At 45.9% G+C, this 15,702-nt stretch overlaps 7 protein-coding genes across 7 annotated transcripts; 3 read left to right on the forward strand and 4 right to left on the reverse strand.

Annotated features, from left to right (window-relative positions):
* Positions 1-96: 96 nt before the first annotated feature.
* Positions 97-462, forward strand: DFL_006124 (uncharacterized protein; the record flags this gene model as incomplete). The annotated part of the gene is made up of 1 exon (XM_067635492.1): positions 97-462. The coding sequence occupies one exon, from the start codon at positions 97-99 to the stop codon at positions 460-462; it is 366 nt and encodes a 121-aa protein (XP_067489916.1).
* Positions 463-610: 148 nt separating this feature from the next.
* Positions 611-1,377, reverse strand: DFL_006125 (uncharacterized protein; the record flags this gene model as incomplete). Its single annotated transcript, XM_067635493.1, has 4 exons — positions 611-903; positions 959-1,056; positions 1,162-1,302; positions 1,364-1,377. The coding sequence occupies 4 exons, from the start codon at positions 1,375-1,377 to the stop codon at positions 611-613; spliced, it is 546 nt and encodes a 181-aa protein (XP_067489917.1).
* Positions 1,378-1,677: 300 nt separating this feature from the next.
* DFL_006126 (uncharacterized protein) lies at positions 1,678-1,964 on the forward strand (the record flags this gene model as incomplete). The annotated part of the gene is made up of 2 exons (XM_067635494.1): positions 1,678-1,883; positions 1,940-1,964. The coding sequence occupies 2 exons, from the start codon at positions 1,678-1,680 to the stop codon at positions 1,962-1,964; spliced, it is 231 nt and encodes a 76-aa protein (XP_067489918.1).
* A 324-nt stretch (positions 1,965-2,288) lies between these two features.
* Positions 2,289-3,516, reverse strand: DFL_006127 (mitochondrial 54S ribosomal protein uL10m; the record flags this gene model as incomplete). Its single annotated transcript, XM_067635495.1, has 3 exons — positions 2,289-3,109; positions 3,177-3,297; positions 3,367-3,516. 3 exons carry the CDS (start codon positions 3,514-3,516, stop codon positions 2,289-2,291), a joined length of 1,092 nt encoding a protein of 363 aa, XP_067489919.1.
* Positions 3,517-3,590: 74 nt separating this feature from the next.
* On the forward strand, positions 3,591-5,925 carry DFL_006128 (uncharacterized protein; the record flags this gene model as incomplete). Its single annotated transcript, XM_067635496.1, has 9 exons — positions 3,591-3,759; positions 3,838-4,116; positions 4,205-4,304; positions 4,364-4,466; positions 4,527-5,018; positions 5,095-5,227; positions 5,349-5,420; positions 5,546-5,720; positions 5,844-5,925. The coding sequence occupies 9 exons, from the start codon at positions 3,591-3,593 to the stop codon at positions 5,923-5,925; spliced, it is 1,605 nt and encodes a 534-aa protein (XP_067489920.1).
* A 4,250-nt stretch (positions 5,926-10,175) lies between these two features.
* Positions 10,176-10,964, reverse strand: DFL_006129 (uncharacterized protein; the record flags this gene model as incomplete). The annotated part of the gene is made up of 1 exon (XM_067635497.1): positions 10,176-10,964. One exon carries the CDS (start codon positions 10,962-10,964, stop codon positions 10,176-10,178), a length of 789 nt encoding a protein of 262 aa, XP_067489921.1.
* Positions 10,965-12,995: 2,031 nt separating this feature from the next.
* On the reverse strand, positions 12,996-14,939 carry DFL_006130 (uncharacterized protein; the record flags this gene model as incomplete). Its single annotated transcript, XM_067635500.1, has 14 exons — positions 12,996-13,057; positions 13,169-13,373; positions 13,510-13,557; positions 13,636-13,728; positions 13,829-13,906; positions 13,977-14,013; positions 14,094-14,115; positions 14,201-14,207; positions 14,281-14,313; positions 14,423-14,437; positions 14,517-14,538; positions 14,604-14,632; positions 14,712-14,724; positions 14,812-14,939. The coding sequence occupies 14 exons, from the start codon at positions 14,937-14,939 to the stop codon at positions 12,996-12,998; spliced, it is 792 nt and encodes a 263-aa protein (XP_067489922.1).
* Positions 14,940-15,702: the final 763 nt, after the last annotated feature.

Consider the following 15,702-nt stretch of genomic DNA (forward strand, 5'->3'; position numbering starts at 1 on the left):
TTCCAAACAAACTTCACCGTTCCGGGATTTCATGCCGAACGGCTAGTTATCGATACGACAACAGACAATACCGACTTTGTGACGTCGAGATCCAACATGTCAGCGGTCCCACAATTCCCGCCTCTACATATCATCCCAGATGACGAGCCCGCTCAGAACTCCAGCCGCGAAGGCAATGAAGAGGCACAGCTGCCGCACGAAACGTTAGCCCTCCCGGCTCCTCAGACGGAGGCAGAGAAAGAAGCGGCGAAGAAACTTGAAGTTGGCGCTGAAGCTCTCAAACTCGATCATCTTGGCCCAATGGTTGTCAACTCGGATGGAACATTAAGTCGGATACATAATTGGGCCGATATGACACCGCTGGAGCGTGAGAGGACAATAAAGATTTTGGGAAAGCGTAATAAATTAAGAACAGAATCACTGCTGGCTCAAGGGATAAGGCCAGGTACCATCGGAAACTAAGATATTAGAGGTGTAGAGAGATGGAGACATAGATATGGATGTAGATAGCAACGCTATATGCAAAAAGGATACATTCTCGCCATATAATCGAATGTATCGCATGGCTTTCAACAAATATTCGAGCCAGTCACAATAAAATGCAAGCGAACTACTCAGAGTCCATCTTCCACAACCCATCTCCGAGGTAGTGGCAATTCTCAACCCCGTTACCCTTGTTCAATTTTTTGATATCCTCTGTGCTCATCTTGAGCACTCCAATCATACAAGCATGCTCCTTGCCCTCTGCATTAATAGCGACCACCGTACCTTCAGGTAGGTTGCCTTCCGGGGGAGGAAGTTTCGCTCCTGGTGATGTTAGACCGGGGCACATAAGTTGTGCACCTCCGAGAATGAACCTGATAGCTCCTCTATCGACCTGTACTGTTGGAAAGCATTGCGGATCTAAACACCAAATCAGCTACCTTCGCTCGAACCTAGCTCCTGTCCGTATGCATACACTTATGAACTACTCTCAAATGCGGCATTATCGCGTCATTGTGATGTTGGAAAAATAGAACTTGGTTATCCAGTGCGTATAGCGAAATCTTCTCTGGTCTTGATCGGCGACCGCAAAGTCCAACGTTAGCTTACAGGCCTTCCTCGAAACTCCCATATCGCTTGTCAAACGAGCAAGTCCCTCTAACATCGTGTTATACGAACGCTTTGATAAGGTCTAGCTGCGCCTTCTTAGGTAGGACATCGTCAATAACGGGCTCGAGGAGCGGGAACTGCTCGCAGATCTTCTGGCGGATGTTTCGCTGGACAGATGACTTGATCTTCGTCTTGCCGGACGAGCTTACTCTAATCGACTCCTGTATTAGCCACAAGTCATAGATACATTGGTGATACGGAGAGTACGTACGGCTTCTTGAACATATTGTGGTATTCCGGGGTGCTGAGACTCAAACGTGGAGGGTCTGTCGGAGCTTGGGTGTGGGGCGGTGGAAGTTCAAAGCTCGGTGGGTTTGGTAAGCCAGCTTGGTTCTAAGCCGCACAAAATTTCAGAGATGATCCTTTTCGCGACACCAAAACCTTCAACCATCACCAACCATCAACCAACTTCGTGCGAACTTCAAGTCCCACACATTCCACATTAACTCCAATACTATTACCGGGTACTAAAGCACGCGATACTCACACAAACTTCCTCTAAATACTAAATCAACCCACATAAAGATGCAGCGCGAAGGCTATGTTCCTCCAACAGCTGGTGGCGGCACTGGCTCGACTAGACCTGGTGGAGCATATGGTGATGCTCCTCGACAAACATCGATGAAGTATCTCTGTGCAGACTGTGGCAAGTCTGTCACTCTCAACAAGGCCGACCCTATTCGGTGCAAGGAATGCGGGTTTAGGATACTGTACAAGGAGAGGACGAAGAGGTACGCGACCCTGACTCACCCATAGCTCTATCGTACATACTAATGCTTGTTCATAGAATGGTTCAATTCGAGGCTAGATGATTTACCTATAGAGAGGCCTTCTCGAGTACTATTCTGGCGGCTTCGGGGTTTCCTTTCGATAGAAAGTATTAGCATACCTTATTGACACCCGATTGATGCGCCCCGATCAGACACTCCGAATCCCTCTTTGTCCTTACTTCAGCCAATAGTCAGACAACTTTGCCGATATATTGAAGGAGGTTGCTCTTTTACGCCCTCGCACCCATAGACTTGCATGCTTTCTCGGAACGATCATTGTTTTAGCGGGTTATCTCAAATTGCAGTATTCTATGTATAATACAATATGACTAGTATACCGATCTATCTACAAGATATGGGCCTCAATCAGGCTGCTGGTGGATCCGAGGATCCCTCCTCAGCGCTCTTCTGTGAATCCGGGTCCAACATCTTTCTGCGACCCTCCATTGTCACCCACAATGCCTTGCTAGGGCTCTGCAATGTGGCCACCAAACCGGCACCAGCACTTTGCATAAGTCCCAACAGTTGTCCTCGTAATGTAGGAAGGTCGCCGAGATTTGTGATGTGCTTCAGTGCTTCAGTATCAATCGTTTGTCCCCCGACCTTATCAACCTTTGCGCCTAGCAGCAACATCTTTGAAACACCAGATATAAACAACGGATCCGTTCCTTTCTTGAAAGTTGCCTTCTCTGGGAATAGCAGATTGAGCACCGCTAGAATATGAGGCGGTGACACAGTGGGGAATTGGATCACGCCGACTGGTCCCACCAATAACGCTTCCATGGGATGGGATCCTTTGTATTGCAATGTCATATCGTACGCCTCCGGACCACTACTTGATCCCACCTTCGCATCTTTGGGTAGATATTCTGCTACTCGGAGGGCGGCTGAGAATAACTCCGTATTCACCACCACCATCTTTACTTGTTCTCCAACGGGCCGAGGCTGCGGCGGTATGTTACCATTTTCGTCTGGTGTAGATGCGGGTTGCGAAGCTGCAACCTGCGCGTCTACATTCTGCATGGCGAATCTGAGGTCCCTCCGTATAGCCACAAGCTCACCCCCTCGAAGATTATTATGCTGGAACACTATCATCAATGGTGTGGCCCGAAGCAATGATATATAGGTACGGTGGAGAAGGGTCTGACGGGAGTCATATGGTCGATGGGATGGTGGTTGATTGGACCCTGGCGGAACACATGTCTTCGAGTGAGTGACAGAATGAGAGGCATAGCATCTTTGACCACCGTTTACAAAGGCCTCGATAAAGTAGCATGCATCGCGGAAAGAGATCGAGGTCCGATTTGGGAGCTTGGTCCTCGCGGCCGCCTTGAGAAAGATCGAGGGCGGCATCTTGTTGTGCAACTCTGCAATTCTACTAAATATAGCTAAGGTCAGATATGGCTACAGTAAATTAATGTGTACTATGTTCGGTATTACTAACTTTTAGGACACACTCCCAATTAGTGGTAAAAGGGCGAGATGCAGTATGGACGTTGAAAATTCGCGAATTCGCCGTCGTCAAATTTTTGAAGTTGCAACAACGCCAAGTGAACAACACCCCGCCATTTACCACGCATCCGGCCAAAAACATATATTACCATTGGATCCGGATGCAAGATCCGGATCCATAAACGCGTATACATAGAGACATCATATGCATCAAACATGGGTACTCAGTACGTCGGGCAGCGACTATCTTTCGAATCACAGCTCTGTACAGTCCGCTACATAGGTGAAGTTAAGGGCACAAAGGGTGAATGGCTCGGTGTCGAATGGGATGACCCATCGAGGGGGAAGCATTCTGGTGAACACGATGGCAAAAGATATTTTGAATGTAAGGATGATGTCTCTAAGTCTAATTTTCATACGCTTGGTTCGAAGACGGCTCGGTTCTGATTATCTTTATCTATAGGCAAGGCACCTGGAGCGGGATCTTTTGTTCGACCGAATCGTCCTTCAGATCCTCCAAATTCTTTCCTCTCAGGATTAAGGGAGAAGTATATTACGAATGTCGAAAAGAGCGGCGTCCCAAAGCCCATTGAATTTGGCAAAAAGATTGCCCAGGAAGTAGGTTTCGACAAGGTGGCGAAGAAGTTTGCAGAGCTGGATACATTGACAAATGTTCTTCTTGACTACATGAGAATCAAGACCTGCGACGAGGATTCTGAGGAAATCGCCGCCACATGTGCCAGTAAGTACTCCTATTAGCCTTCAAACGGCTAAAATATCACGGCTTTACTCCCGTATCCGGACATGTTGCTAATATAGTGGTACAATAGACTTGAATTTGCTAGATCTAACATGTAACCTCTTCGAGGAGGTCGAGGAAGTCGTTAAACTGTGTATAAGTTTACCGAAACTTAGCTCCCTATCTATCAGGTACGATCTACAAAAGTACTGTAGGTTGTGTAGACAGCTACCTAATGTTTTTTTGCTAGTGGAAATCGGTTCACGAAGTACCAGATTCGAGATCAATACAGACACGGCCTAGACCGAATTAAGATGCTCAAGGCTGACGACCTTCGGTCGAACTGGACGGAAGTACGGGATCTCTCTTTAACTCTTCAGCCGAGGTTTTTGATTGCTGACATCTGACTAAAGTTATTTGAGCTGGTGAATAACTTCACTAATGTGACTGATCTCTCAATTGCGGTCGGAGACATCAAAACATTGACGCCAGATATAACCCCGAGGGTCTCAGACCTTCGTATTGCTAGTCGCCTAGAGTCTATATGCCTTGAAGAACACGCAATTGACAGCCTTTCGGGGCTAGCAGACCTCCAAAACTTACCCAGCTTGCGTAAACTATTGCTATCCTATAACAAAATCAAGGCGGTCTATGCTCCAGCCGAGTCCAAGGCCGTTGGTAAGCTGTGCTTCCCATCAGTTACATACTTGGACATCTCCCACAATGAGGTGAGCGATTGGACATTCCTTGATGATATGCGGGTTGCCTTTCCAAAGCTGGAGGCATTGCGAATCAGCCACAATCCTTTGTACAGCATAAGTGATGCCAGGACCCTTACCGAAGAGTCCTACCAAATCACCATTGGCCGTCTCGGCCGACTTGTCGCTTCTCTTAATTACAGTGTGGTAAGAAACAAGTTGGACCCACAATCCAATCCCAGGATTAGCTCAAGGGCACAAGAAACTGATAAGGCGACTGCAGATAACACCAGCGGAACGTGCGGATGCAGAATTGTTCTATATCTCAACAATTGTAAAAGAGCTCTCAGGGAAGCCAGCTGAACAGGAAGCCGAAATACTTTCACGGCATACAAGATGGCAAGAGCTTCAGACGAGTATGCAACCCAGTACCTTTTTTTCCCTTCTAACCCTTCCCGAGATCTTCCAATGCACAAATGCATTGTCCAATTCTTAATCCTCAAAATGTTTCTCGTTTGCTAATGTAGCGTCAAACAGTACATGGTGAACAGACTATAATACGGGATCTTTCAGGGAGGTCTAAAGATGCACTAGCATCAAAGCTCATAGGTTTGTGCAATCCATTTGCCGTTGCATTTGGTAACAACATCAGTACATGTGATGTTGTACCGTTGAGGTATCTCAACTTTTTTCTTTTATATGCGTAGAGCCTAGAAGCTAAGAGACCCTTGCAGAAGTTGAGGTGTGTTCGACTTCTAAGGCGGTGACCAAGAAATTTCCCCGCACTGTAACGATTGGCAAGCTCTCAGGGCTGATTGGCCGACTATTCGGCGTGAATCCGTTGGATATCGCCCTCTACCTCATTGAAGACGGCATCGTTAATGAAGGTGGTGGTGTGAGGGAGACCTTGTAAGTATCACCCAACAATCGGAACCGCAGCCCGTTTCTTCAGGACGCCGTTTGGTGTTCAGTTTAAGTAATCACTGAAGCATTTGTTTCCTAACGAAAAACGGTTTTGTTTCTTCGTTTTAGGCTGGCCGACGAACTGCGCGAGCTTGATTATTATGTAGCTGAGGCAAAAATTAAACTTGCGGTTAGAGACAAGTCGTTATGATTCAGCTTTATCGATTTTGCGGTTTTTTTTTTTTTTTTTTTTTTTTTTAGTGCATAAGAGTTTAGTCCTGCAGGTTGGTCTGCAGGTATCACATTCAGGATCAAGCGGCCTGTGCATTAATGCATATGTATGCAGCGCGGCATAAAAAAACCGTTCTTGTGGAGAGGCCTTAGGAATAAGCCGTTTGACTTCGATATTTTGGCACAGAACTTTGGGATTACAGTGGAAGTTGGTGTTGTTGGATCCAGGGAACCGTTGAGCATTCGAACGCTTTGTCCACAAGGGTGATGATTACGAATTGCTGAGTAGAGACACCTGCGAGTACTTTTCATGCTAACATGCTTGCATATTTACGCCTTCGACCTGCTTGGACCTTGATTTTGGCACCTGCCGTGAGCCAATACATACCGCAAGATTGGGGACCTACTCGAACGTTTTTCAAGATAATATCTCGCGACTCATGCAACACGGTTGGTAATCTGACCAAAAATAAAACGGCTGGAGACTAGGGTTCCACTATTCATCGACATCCTGCAGCCCTTCGTTATGGTTAAAGTTGTTTGAGATCAGGTGAACGGACTTTACGGAAAAGGGTCGTGCTCCAATGATCGCATATCCAAGATATTCGAGAAAGGTTCCCAACCGTAGATCTGATATCGACTTTAGAAATGCCGAGAAAAAGGGACCCGCCGAAGATACGTAATTGCACTGCATTGTTCCCCTGTTCCCGTCATACCGCGACGGTTTCGAAGAAAAACAAAATGTTCTCCGTCACCCGTGCCTTGATTTCTAGGGATCCCGGAGCTACCCGGTCGGTTGGCGGTGCCATTTCCGAGCGAATTTCCAAGCGGGAGACAAAATATCGGTTGACGGGGTTTCTCATTGATAGATGCTCCACATGTTTGCAATGACTGAAAAACTTGAAACGAGGATCTGTTGAAATTCTATGACCGACAGGAAATCGGTCGATGTGATGCGTTTTCCCAAGAGCGTCTACCTTGCCCGGCGGACATGCGTCGGCCTTGGTACCAGTATACTCGTGTCCCGTCGCCTGTTTCGATGGTCCGGCTAACTGTGGGCTTGGGATAATTAACCGAGTCCCAGAAACAGATTCGCAAGCTTTTGTCGCCGCCGATGCATGTTCACACTAGCTTAGTTTCCCGCAGGCGGGATCACAAAAAAAAAAGCTCGGATACCTCACAAGCCAGGCAAACGACATTTATGGTTCGGATTGCAAAAGGCTTAGTGTTGAACGCACATACCTTATATCGGACCTAAAATATAGGCGCTTTCCCCTTGCGAATATGCCAGAACGATTGATATCAAAGTCCAGACATGTAACCATCACCGTCAGCCCTGGATTCAAAATATGTCCATGGATTACAAGTGGTCTCAGAACCGCCGCTTTTCCTGCAAATCGCTGCAATGTCGGGGCATCGTGGAATATCCCGTCTCTAGGTACTGCGCACGACAGGCGGAATTTGACGGTATACCAGTAAACGGGAATCGCCACAATAGATAAGAACTGAACGGAAGGTGAAAATTCAACAGAGGATTAGAACATGAGTTTCACATGCCTCTAACCATGCAATTTCAACTAATGGATAAGTACCTAAGTAAACACTTGCAGATGTAAGACCTTTTATCAGTTAAGGCCCCGCAATATACCGATAGTTGGCTATCGTGCTGGTGCAGCCATGCGAGAAAAGGGCTGTGTGATAACAGATATATCGACCTTATCCCGGTGAATTGTCGTAACAGCGAGACCAACCCTTCAAGCCCGTCCCGAACGAAATTATAGGGTCAACTATACATCTTTGTATCACCCACCACGATGCAATTGCCTTACAAAGGTTTCCACCCGACGAATGGTCCGCTCGATTTCATTTGCGTTTGCACACTGATACACCGCACGCACTGGACCCTGCGAATGATTCTTTTCTTTTCTTCGTTTCGAACGCAAAAAAAGGGCTTTGAGGGCTTCTGCTGCCGTGCGTATCTCTGTGTCTGCATGCTTTTTCCCTGCCCCGAGACGCTGGGATCATCGTTTATATGCACCTCACCTATCCCAACATTCCACCGAAAGTTCAGACCAAAAAGTAATAACTACCATTTGAATGATCATTAACATCACGATGCAAAAGGGTGGTATATTGGCTCGCAGCTGCAACGGTGGAGAACGAAAAGATCCATACGGGCATATATTCTCAAGTCGACGGTCTCAAAAAGTTTTAGACCAGTTGAAATTGAACAAGATAGTATACTTGTAGCTAGTAGCATGGACTCGAACACTCTTCTTGATACTTAGGCGCTCGAGATTGCTCGACTAGAGGTAGCTACTACCGCTACCCGCCTCGCAATACAAGCCAATATCCGAGGTCTAGGCTCACGGAAGCGTCCGTGAAGAAAGACACATCGCCTGTTTTGACTCTTTCGATTCAGCCCGCCCTCCAGCCATGAACCCTGAGCCTCGACTCTGCAAAGGCTAGAAACGGCCAAAGTGTGGATACAAAATACGACACCCCAATGAAATTTTATATGAAATCTTCAGCCCGTTCAAAGTAACAAAGCCCATGGCAAAATAATAATAATAATAATAGTAACAATAGTAATAATAGTAATAATAATAATAATAATAATAATTTTTATTTTTTTATTTTTTTTTCTCCACATGCTCTTGATATCGAGACTATGGCATGCTGACGACATTGGTCTGCCTCTTTCGTGGTTTCTCTACCTTGATTTTCCAACCCTGTCGATAGCATAGCATATCAGGGTGGGAAAGCGAAGAATGCCTATCACTTGCCGTTTGCAAAGAGGATGGGCAACTTTCTTTCTGACCAGCAGGGCCTTTTCTTTTTCTTCTCGTCACATTTTTGACATTACAACCACTCAAGACCCGCGAGTTAATATCGAATATTGGGCCAAGCTAAAGGGTGCTCTCCACAGCCCTAACAAAGATGGTTTACCCTGGAAGAAAGAACAGGCATTCGTGAATTTGCCTCTTTAGATCGGTCGATGTGGTTAGAGAATGGATCGCGATCGGACAAAGCTCTTCATGTTGCATATAATGAAAAATGCAAAGGAGAGCTTGGACTTGTCCCAGTTAACATTGTCTATACGAGAGGGAATTGCGCAGTCATTCCGCCCCATTCTTTCACCGTTTCCGAGATTGAACTAGGCAGGTCGATATCTGACCGGGGCCACCGTAGAGCGAAATCCTTTCTGTCTGACTTTCTTTCGTAGGACCCTAGGGGCCATCGATTATTCTCGAGATCGAAAGATATGCCTTGGCCGGGACCATGTTCCTCGCCAATCACCTGGTGGTTGATCCGTTAACCGCATGCACAGGCGCTCATGCGAAAGTCAGTATGAAAATATGGAGTAGCTAGTAGCACCCCAGAAACTCTTTTGGAATTGTTGTGTTAAACTTTTTTATCGATCTTTTTGAGGATTAAGTGGGCACATTTCTTTCTTCCTTATTCGAAGAGGCTATATGTACAGAGACGGGTCTCCCCGATAGTATGTATATGGTACTGACTACAAAATCAGAAGTATCGAAAAAAAAAAACCGCCCGAGAGAAATAATTGAATTCGTCAAATGCTCCCAAAGGAAAAACATGTGTCCCCATAGTAACATTAAAAGATTAAAAAACAAAAAAAAAAGTACCCACTCCGTTAGATCCAACTTTTTTGTACATTTCTTCATTATGAAGAACAAAGAATCATATCAATAAGCATGGTAAAATTTTGTTGCAACCGAAGACCAGCTCATCCCAAAAGCATGGCCATAAATAAAACATCAAAATCAGAAAAGCATGGGTATAACAGAAAGATTGAAGCCCTAGATTATGAAATAATAGTCGTCAAGGGATAGTATATCCGAGAAGCTGTGGTGGAAGCTCCAGAATAACGGCGATCCAATAAGAAACAGGTATTCGCTGAAGACGCCCGTCATTTTTCGGGTATTAACGTTCCAATCTTAATGGAAATAAGAGAAGATAAAGTCGCTGTTAGTGAAAAGGCAAAAGGGTATCGTTTCCAGAAGACATGATGAAGCAGCCCATGGAGGGGAAAGGAGTTTGACTGCCTCCCGTTTGTCCAGTAAAATATTAGAAAAAAAAAAAAAAAGCCGAAACTCCATAATAAGTCCGTTTAGAATATGGTAAGGGAGATTCCGGGTGGTAATCTGGTTTCCCGATTTGAATGAATACGTACTGGCGTTTTTGGCTACCGTTGACTCGACCAGTTTAGTACTGATCCATTGCGATGCTGGCTAGCGCCGCAAGACCGCTTTCTTGTGAGAATGTCGAGTCGGGGAGGTAGTGCACCGAGTGGGACGGGTATTGGTTGGTATCCGCGATAACCACTGGAGCTTCAACCTTCTTCTTTCTTGCAGATCTCTTGTTTGCACCGCCTCCTTGGTGGGTTCTAAAGTGCTGCATGCAGTTATCTTGTCGACTAAACCGGGCACCGCAGCCCGGCTGTGGGCATTCATAGTTCTTCTCGCCGGTGTGTATTCTCGTATGCCTGGCGAGATGTCCGGATGTTGTGAATGACTTGCCGCAGTGACATGTATATTTCCTGACGGATTTTTTGACAGCCGGGTTTGTAGGATTGCCGTCTTCGTCATCATCTTCTTCCTCAATACATTTTGTAGATAGCACCGGAGACGCCGAAGAAACGGAGGATGCACAAGATGACGTCGACGAGCTTCTAGAAGACATTGAGGGACGGTAACCTTCGGGGCAATTGTTGAGCAACTTGCCCAATGATGGAAGGCTCATACTGTCAGGTGTTATTGGGGTGCGTGGGGATGAAATATCGCTGTATATACTACCAGTTGAACTATATGAATTTGATCGTTCAGAATGGTATGGTCGACGCATGTCTGGAGAAAGTGGCGGTGTGGGAGACCGACGGCCATATGAAGGGGAGAAGTAAGGCTCTGATCTGGATGAATGATAAGCGGGCCGGGCCTGGTCACACAAAATCGAGACTCTGCGCCCCGCGGAAGTTGTAACTGCAAGTGGATCCATTTTGGTATTGATACTCGGAAGAGAAGCAAGTAGCTGTCGACTGAGACTAGCTCACGAAGTCAATCTGATATAGTAGACACGAGGCTGAAGCGGCGAGGGCTGGCCGAGATTATGATAAAGATATGTCGGGATGCAAATTATGCAAGCTGATAAGATACTTTTATCCGAACGAGTGTGGATAGAATCTTCAAAGTCAAAAGGCTTGAAAGATCTGTGTGAAGTAAACGTTCAAGAAAAAAAAAAGATGGTCGAGGTTGCGAGATCTTGGGATTATAAGTTGTTCACACTCAGACAGACTGGTTGCGACATCCAGGCGAGAGGGCTTGCTATCCAACCTGCGTCTTCGCCCGTATTTAGGGTGAGAGTTCGGTTACTTTTGTGTACATACGGAAAAAGAAAGCAGGGGGGGGGGAAGTAATAACGTCAGTGTGTTCAGGTAAATACCGTATGAAGTGTGTGCTTGCGGACTCCACGTTCGTACCGTCGAACGGGTCAAGAGAGCAGCTGGGCAGAGGACAGGGTACCTTGTATAGGAGACAAGGGCTGGGGAGAAGAAGGAACACAGGTGGGTATTTGCGTCATTGGAAAGCCATTTGGGTTGCCTTTAGACCCAACGGATTAATGGAAATCAGCGAGTCTCGGATACGGAGACTGGGAATTTCATGCCGGAGACGTGTGAGATGGCTTTTGTTGCTTTTCCCATGCTCAAGCATGCTCTGCCCCTCCACTATAACTATAAGTCAGTACTACAACATGAACGTGCATGCAAGTACCTGACCTCCAGCTTAGTGCCAAGCTGGAACCCACGCCCATGTCGGGGCCTACTGGTTGCGAAAAGCAAAGGGGGGAAACTAATCCGTAATCAAGCAACGTCCTAAGCCAAGAATGGGGCTGCCTGGCTTTTAGGCTAGGTCTTGGCCCGATCCCAATATAATAGCCCGATGATCTCGAGCGAGGTCATGGTGATGGGATCGAGGCGACCCTGCTGTTTGAGAGAACGATTGACGTTTTCACTTGAAGGAATTCGTTCGAAGGAGGATAGGCTCTCTAGGATGCCAGGAGAACCTTTTGGGAGTATCAAACATGCATTAAGATAGTTATATCTTTTTTTGTAGGCACTCTTAGTACTTATTTACTTTTCGTGGTCACAGGTTAACGTTTCGAATTTGGTCGACGGACTGTTTGATATTGAAACTGGAGAATCTGACGTCAGTAATATAATAATTACCGGTGATAATTTCTTCAGGACGTACGTATTGTAAGTTAAGTACGTACCTACATGCACCGGCTAGGCGAGTTAACAGTTAGTAAATTATCATGCGCCCGGATATGGCTTGTCAGACGAGCACTTGCTTTCACACTTGCACAGAACGGTGGTTAAGAATTTTTTATTTTATTTTATTTTAATTTTCCTGCGGGACCATCGGATTATGATTTCAGATCAAAGATTCGCTAACAAACATTCGACGGGAATTTCTGATCCTCACTGAAACCATCCGTTGCGGAGAGTGGGGGACTCTTTAGCGCTGGCTGCACTGACCGAAGCTTCCAGACCACCAAACATGAGCAGCCACCACAGGGACCCGTAACGGATGATATCACAATGCATCGACCCTCCCGATCTCTTCTCGGTTTTTCCCAGTTTTTTATTATCTAAAATCCTCATATAGGGCCGGGGCAGCTATAAAAGCTCAGGAAGGGTTCCGTTTACCGGTCGTTAGTTGGTTATAGCTGTTTTATATCGCGTCTGCATCTCCAGGCCGAAATATCTTCCACAGCAGCCATTGCATGACAGACCTAACCCTGCAATACATCGACACACACTATTTCCCGTTAAGAGCTTAATTTCACTGTCGCATTTCCAGGATGATGATATGATCACATAATGATATAAGAATAGAAACAAATACAATGCAGATCCCTTGATTCTTTAACTATACGGCTTCCGTTTTCTGTTTTTCTTTCTCACCAGCCTCCATTCCCCGTCAATATCAAGCATTCTTAAGGACCAACTTCTCCGGAAGATCTTGCTCAAGGCAATCCTCGGCCCTCGTTGATAGCCTTTGCCACTTGACTAGTGTTCGGTCGGTTCTCTGTTCCAGAAAGGTTAGATGAACTTCATAATCTCGATCCCTTATAACAAAAAAAAAAAAGGATTTGAGATCTCAAGATTCGATCGGACAATTAATTTTGGGTAGACATACCCGCATAGCGCTCATACGAATCGAGATATAGTTCGTCATCAGACGTGGTAGCTTTAACGCCATCTTCACCTTCCAATGCAGATATGAAACGGCCAAATCTACTGTCTTCGGACGGCGGTTGCCAACCTCGATATGGCTGCAGGACTCTAGAGCAGCGCAGAATCCATGGGGCTACCATAACATCGACGAATGATAATTTAGTTCCCTGTTTCGATTTTTTTCGCAAACAAAAAATCCTTAGCCTCGGCCCTTCCCGTAAATCGCTAGGCAAACAGATGTTGCCGGTGGTGCAAAACATCAAATTACCGGGGTAGCTCTTATAATTTCTGGGTCGTATATACCGTGAAAAACGGTCCCTTAGGGTCTGCTGCCTCCAAGAGAGTGTTCACCTGAGAGTCGATGTGCATTAGTGTTGGATCTTCTGTCTCGATATTTAGGCCAATCAGAACTGCAATTGGGTAGCTAACCTGTTTCTCAAACTCTTTCCCACACTCGGCTTGCTTTTCAACTTCCTGAGCTTGCAGGTACCGATAAAAAGTTGGCACGATGTTTCGAGATATCTATAATGATCGAAACAAAAAAAAAGTTTCAATCGTTATGAGAGCTCGATCACCCAAAAAAGCAGAAAATAGACGTTAGGAGATCTAGAATGTCGCATACATGGTCTGCCCAGAGCTTGCTATGCGCTTTCTCCTTTGGGTCTTGGGGTAACAACTTTTTTTCCGAAATGTCGTCTACCTAACGTGAACATTTAGCGGAGGTGTTTTTCGCGGAGGCCCACTGGTGAACAATTGAGTTTGAGGTTTACATATTCCACGAGCACGGTCGATTCATAGCAGCTCCAACTATCAATTCAGTACAAATTGAAAATCAGTTTTTTCGAATAAACTTTTAAAAATTGGTCTTGAATGGGCGGCCGACGTACTCTCCATGCGTTAGAGCAGGAACTAGAAAATCCAACCCGATGATATTAGTCTATAATACCAGCCCCCAAGACTTCAGCTCGGGAAAATTTCCTCACAATCGACTTACCAAGACCCTGAGGAGATAAAGAAGCACACATTTCAAGTCAATGGGATGCAGTTATTTGTGTCTCAGCCATGGATCCATACCCTTGGATTGACATCCAGAAGCTCTTTTGGTTTCTATCTCCGGGCAGCATTTCTCAGCTATCAGAGTCGTCTGCGTAGTATTGCTTTCGATGCTCCAAAAATAAAATGTAATGTGAACTTGAAGCCATCCAGGCCAGTTTACCTTGTAAGGGTCCACCTAAGGTCTCGGTGTTAGCTTAGTCAAGTCCTGTATACACACATTCTCCTTCTCCATATGCAAACGGGGGTTTTACTACCTCAATATATTGATACTCGAGGCTAAATAATACCATACCAAATTAAACAATGCAAACCAGGTCTATCAATTGCCGCTAACCACTCACCCCGAAAGCTCCAAGGCGATCCAAACTCGCTTCGGGCGGATTCGGGTTTAGTTTCGAAGATCGAGATCCGATGATAGCGACTAGTAGCGAAAGCTGGAGGTGATTTACCTGCACGAAAGGACTAGGGAAGGTTTGGTGTTTTTTTTTAGTTAATGGTGATCTACGGGACCTTTGATATCCAGCCCAGGGATGGGGGTTCTAGAATTACCAGAAACAGCCACCGTAAAGTTTCAATTGAGCATCATGTGAGTGCTTTTCGACGGTAAGCAAGGCGTTGCCTGTGGCCTTGGTGTGATATGTTTTCTGGATCTTCTTTGTGACAGATGACGATGACATTGCTGTGGGGTTGGTTGGATGCAATGTATGTTTCACTTTGCGAGAACTGGCTGGACCCGGCTGGACCCTTATAGATATCTGAAGCAGTGAAGTTCCGAGAATGTGGACTGACCGACGAAGTGGCGGCTATGGTTCTGAGGGGATATTGTATCCGGAGTTAAGCAATGATAGTTGGGTGCATTGATATAGAATTGCGTATCAATGGTCTGATATCGATACGGCTCATAGACATATGAGGTCATCCATGCATTGGCCAATCAACGGCCAGCTTCACAACCAGCTAGCACAAGGCCAGGCAAATCGGTATTGCAAATTCAGGATATGCCGGAAAACCCCTCGATAGGTCAACTACGGAGACAATATGTACGTAAGTACTTCTTAGTATTTACTATCCTGATTATGTAACTGAGTCCGGTCGGTTTAAAAAAGACAAAAGATTGCGGGGCGCCGGCTGGAACGCCAGTGTTTTCCTGTTCTTCAAAATGCAATGCCGTCTGCTGCACATGTTCACATGCACATATTGCCTGAGATCAAATGGGAATCGATCGCTTCACCATATCGTTCTCGCCGTTGGATTCTGCAGGCCCCAGAATTTGAAAATTTGAACCTTTCTTTCAAAACAGAATTCTCCACTTTTTCCTATATGTACCGGAAAGGCCTGGCCGGGAGACAGTCTTTATTTCTTCGACCTTCTATGGTTTCCAATTTCGCCCTGATATAATCGATTGGTCCTCATGAACAGGCATGGCATGGTTTCCGGCCC

The sequence above is a fragment of the Arthrobotrys flagrans genome, assembly GCF_004000055.1.
Source record: "Arthrobotrys flagrans strain CBS H-5679 chromosome Unknown unitig_9, whole genome shotgun sequence".
NCBI classification, from domain to species: domain Eukaryota; kingdom Fungi; phylum Ascomycota; class Orbiliomycetes; order Orbiliales; family Orbiliaceae; genus Arthrobotrys; species Arthrobotrys flagrans.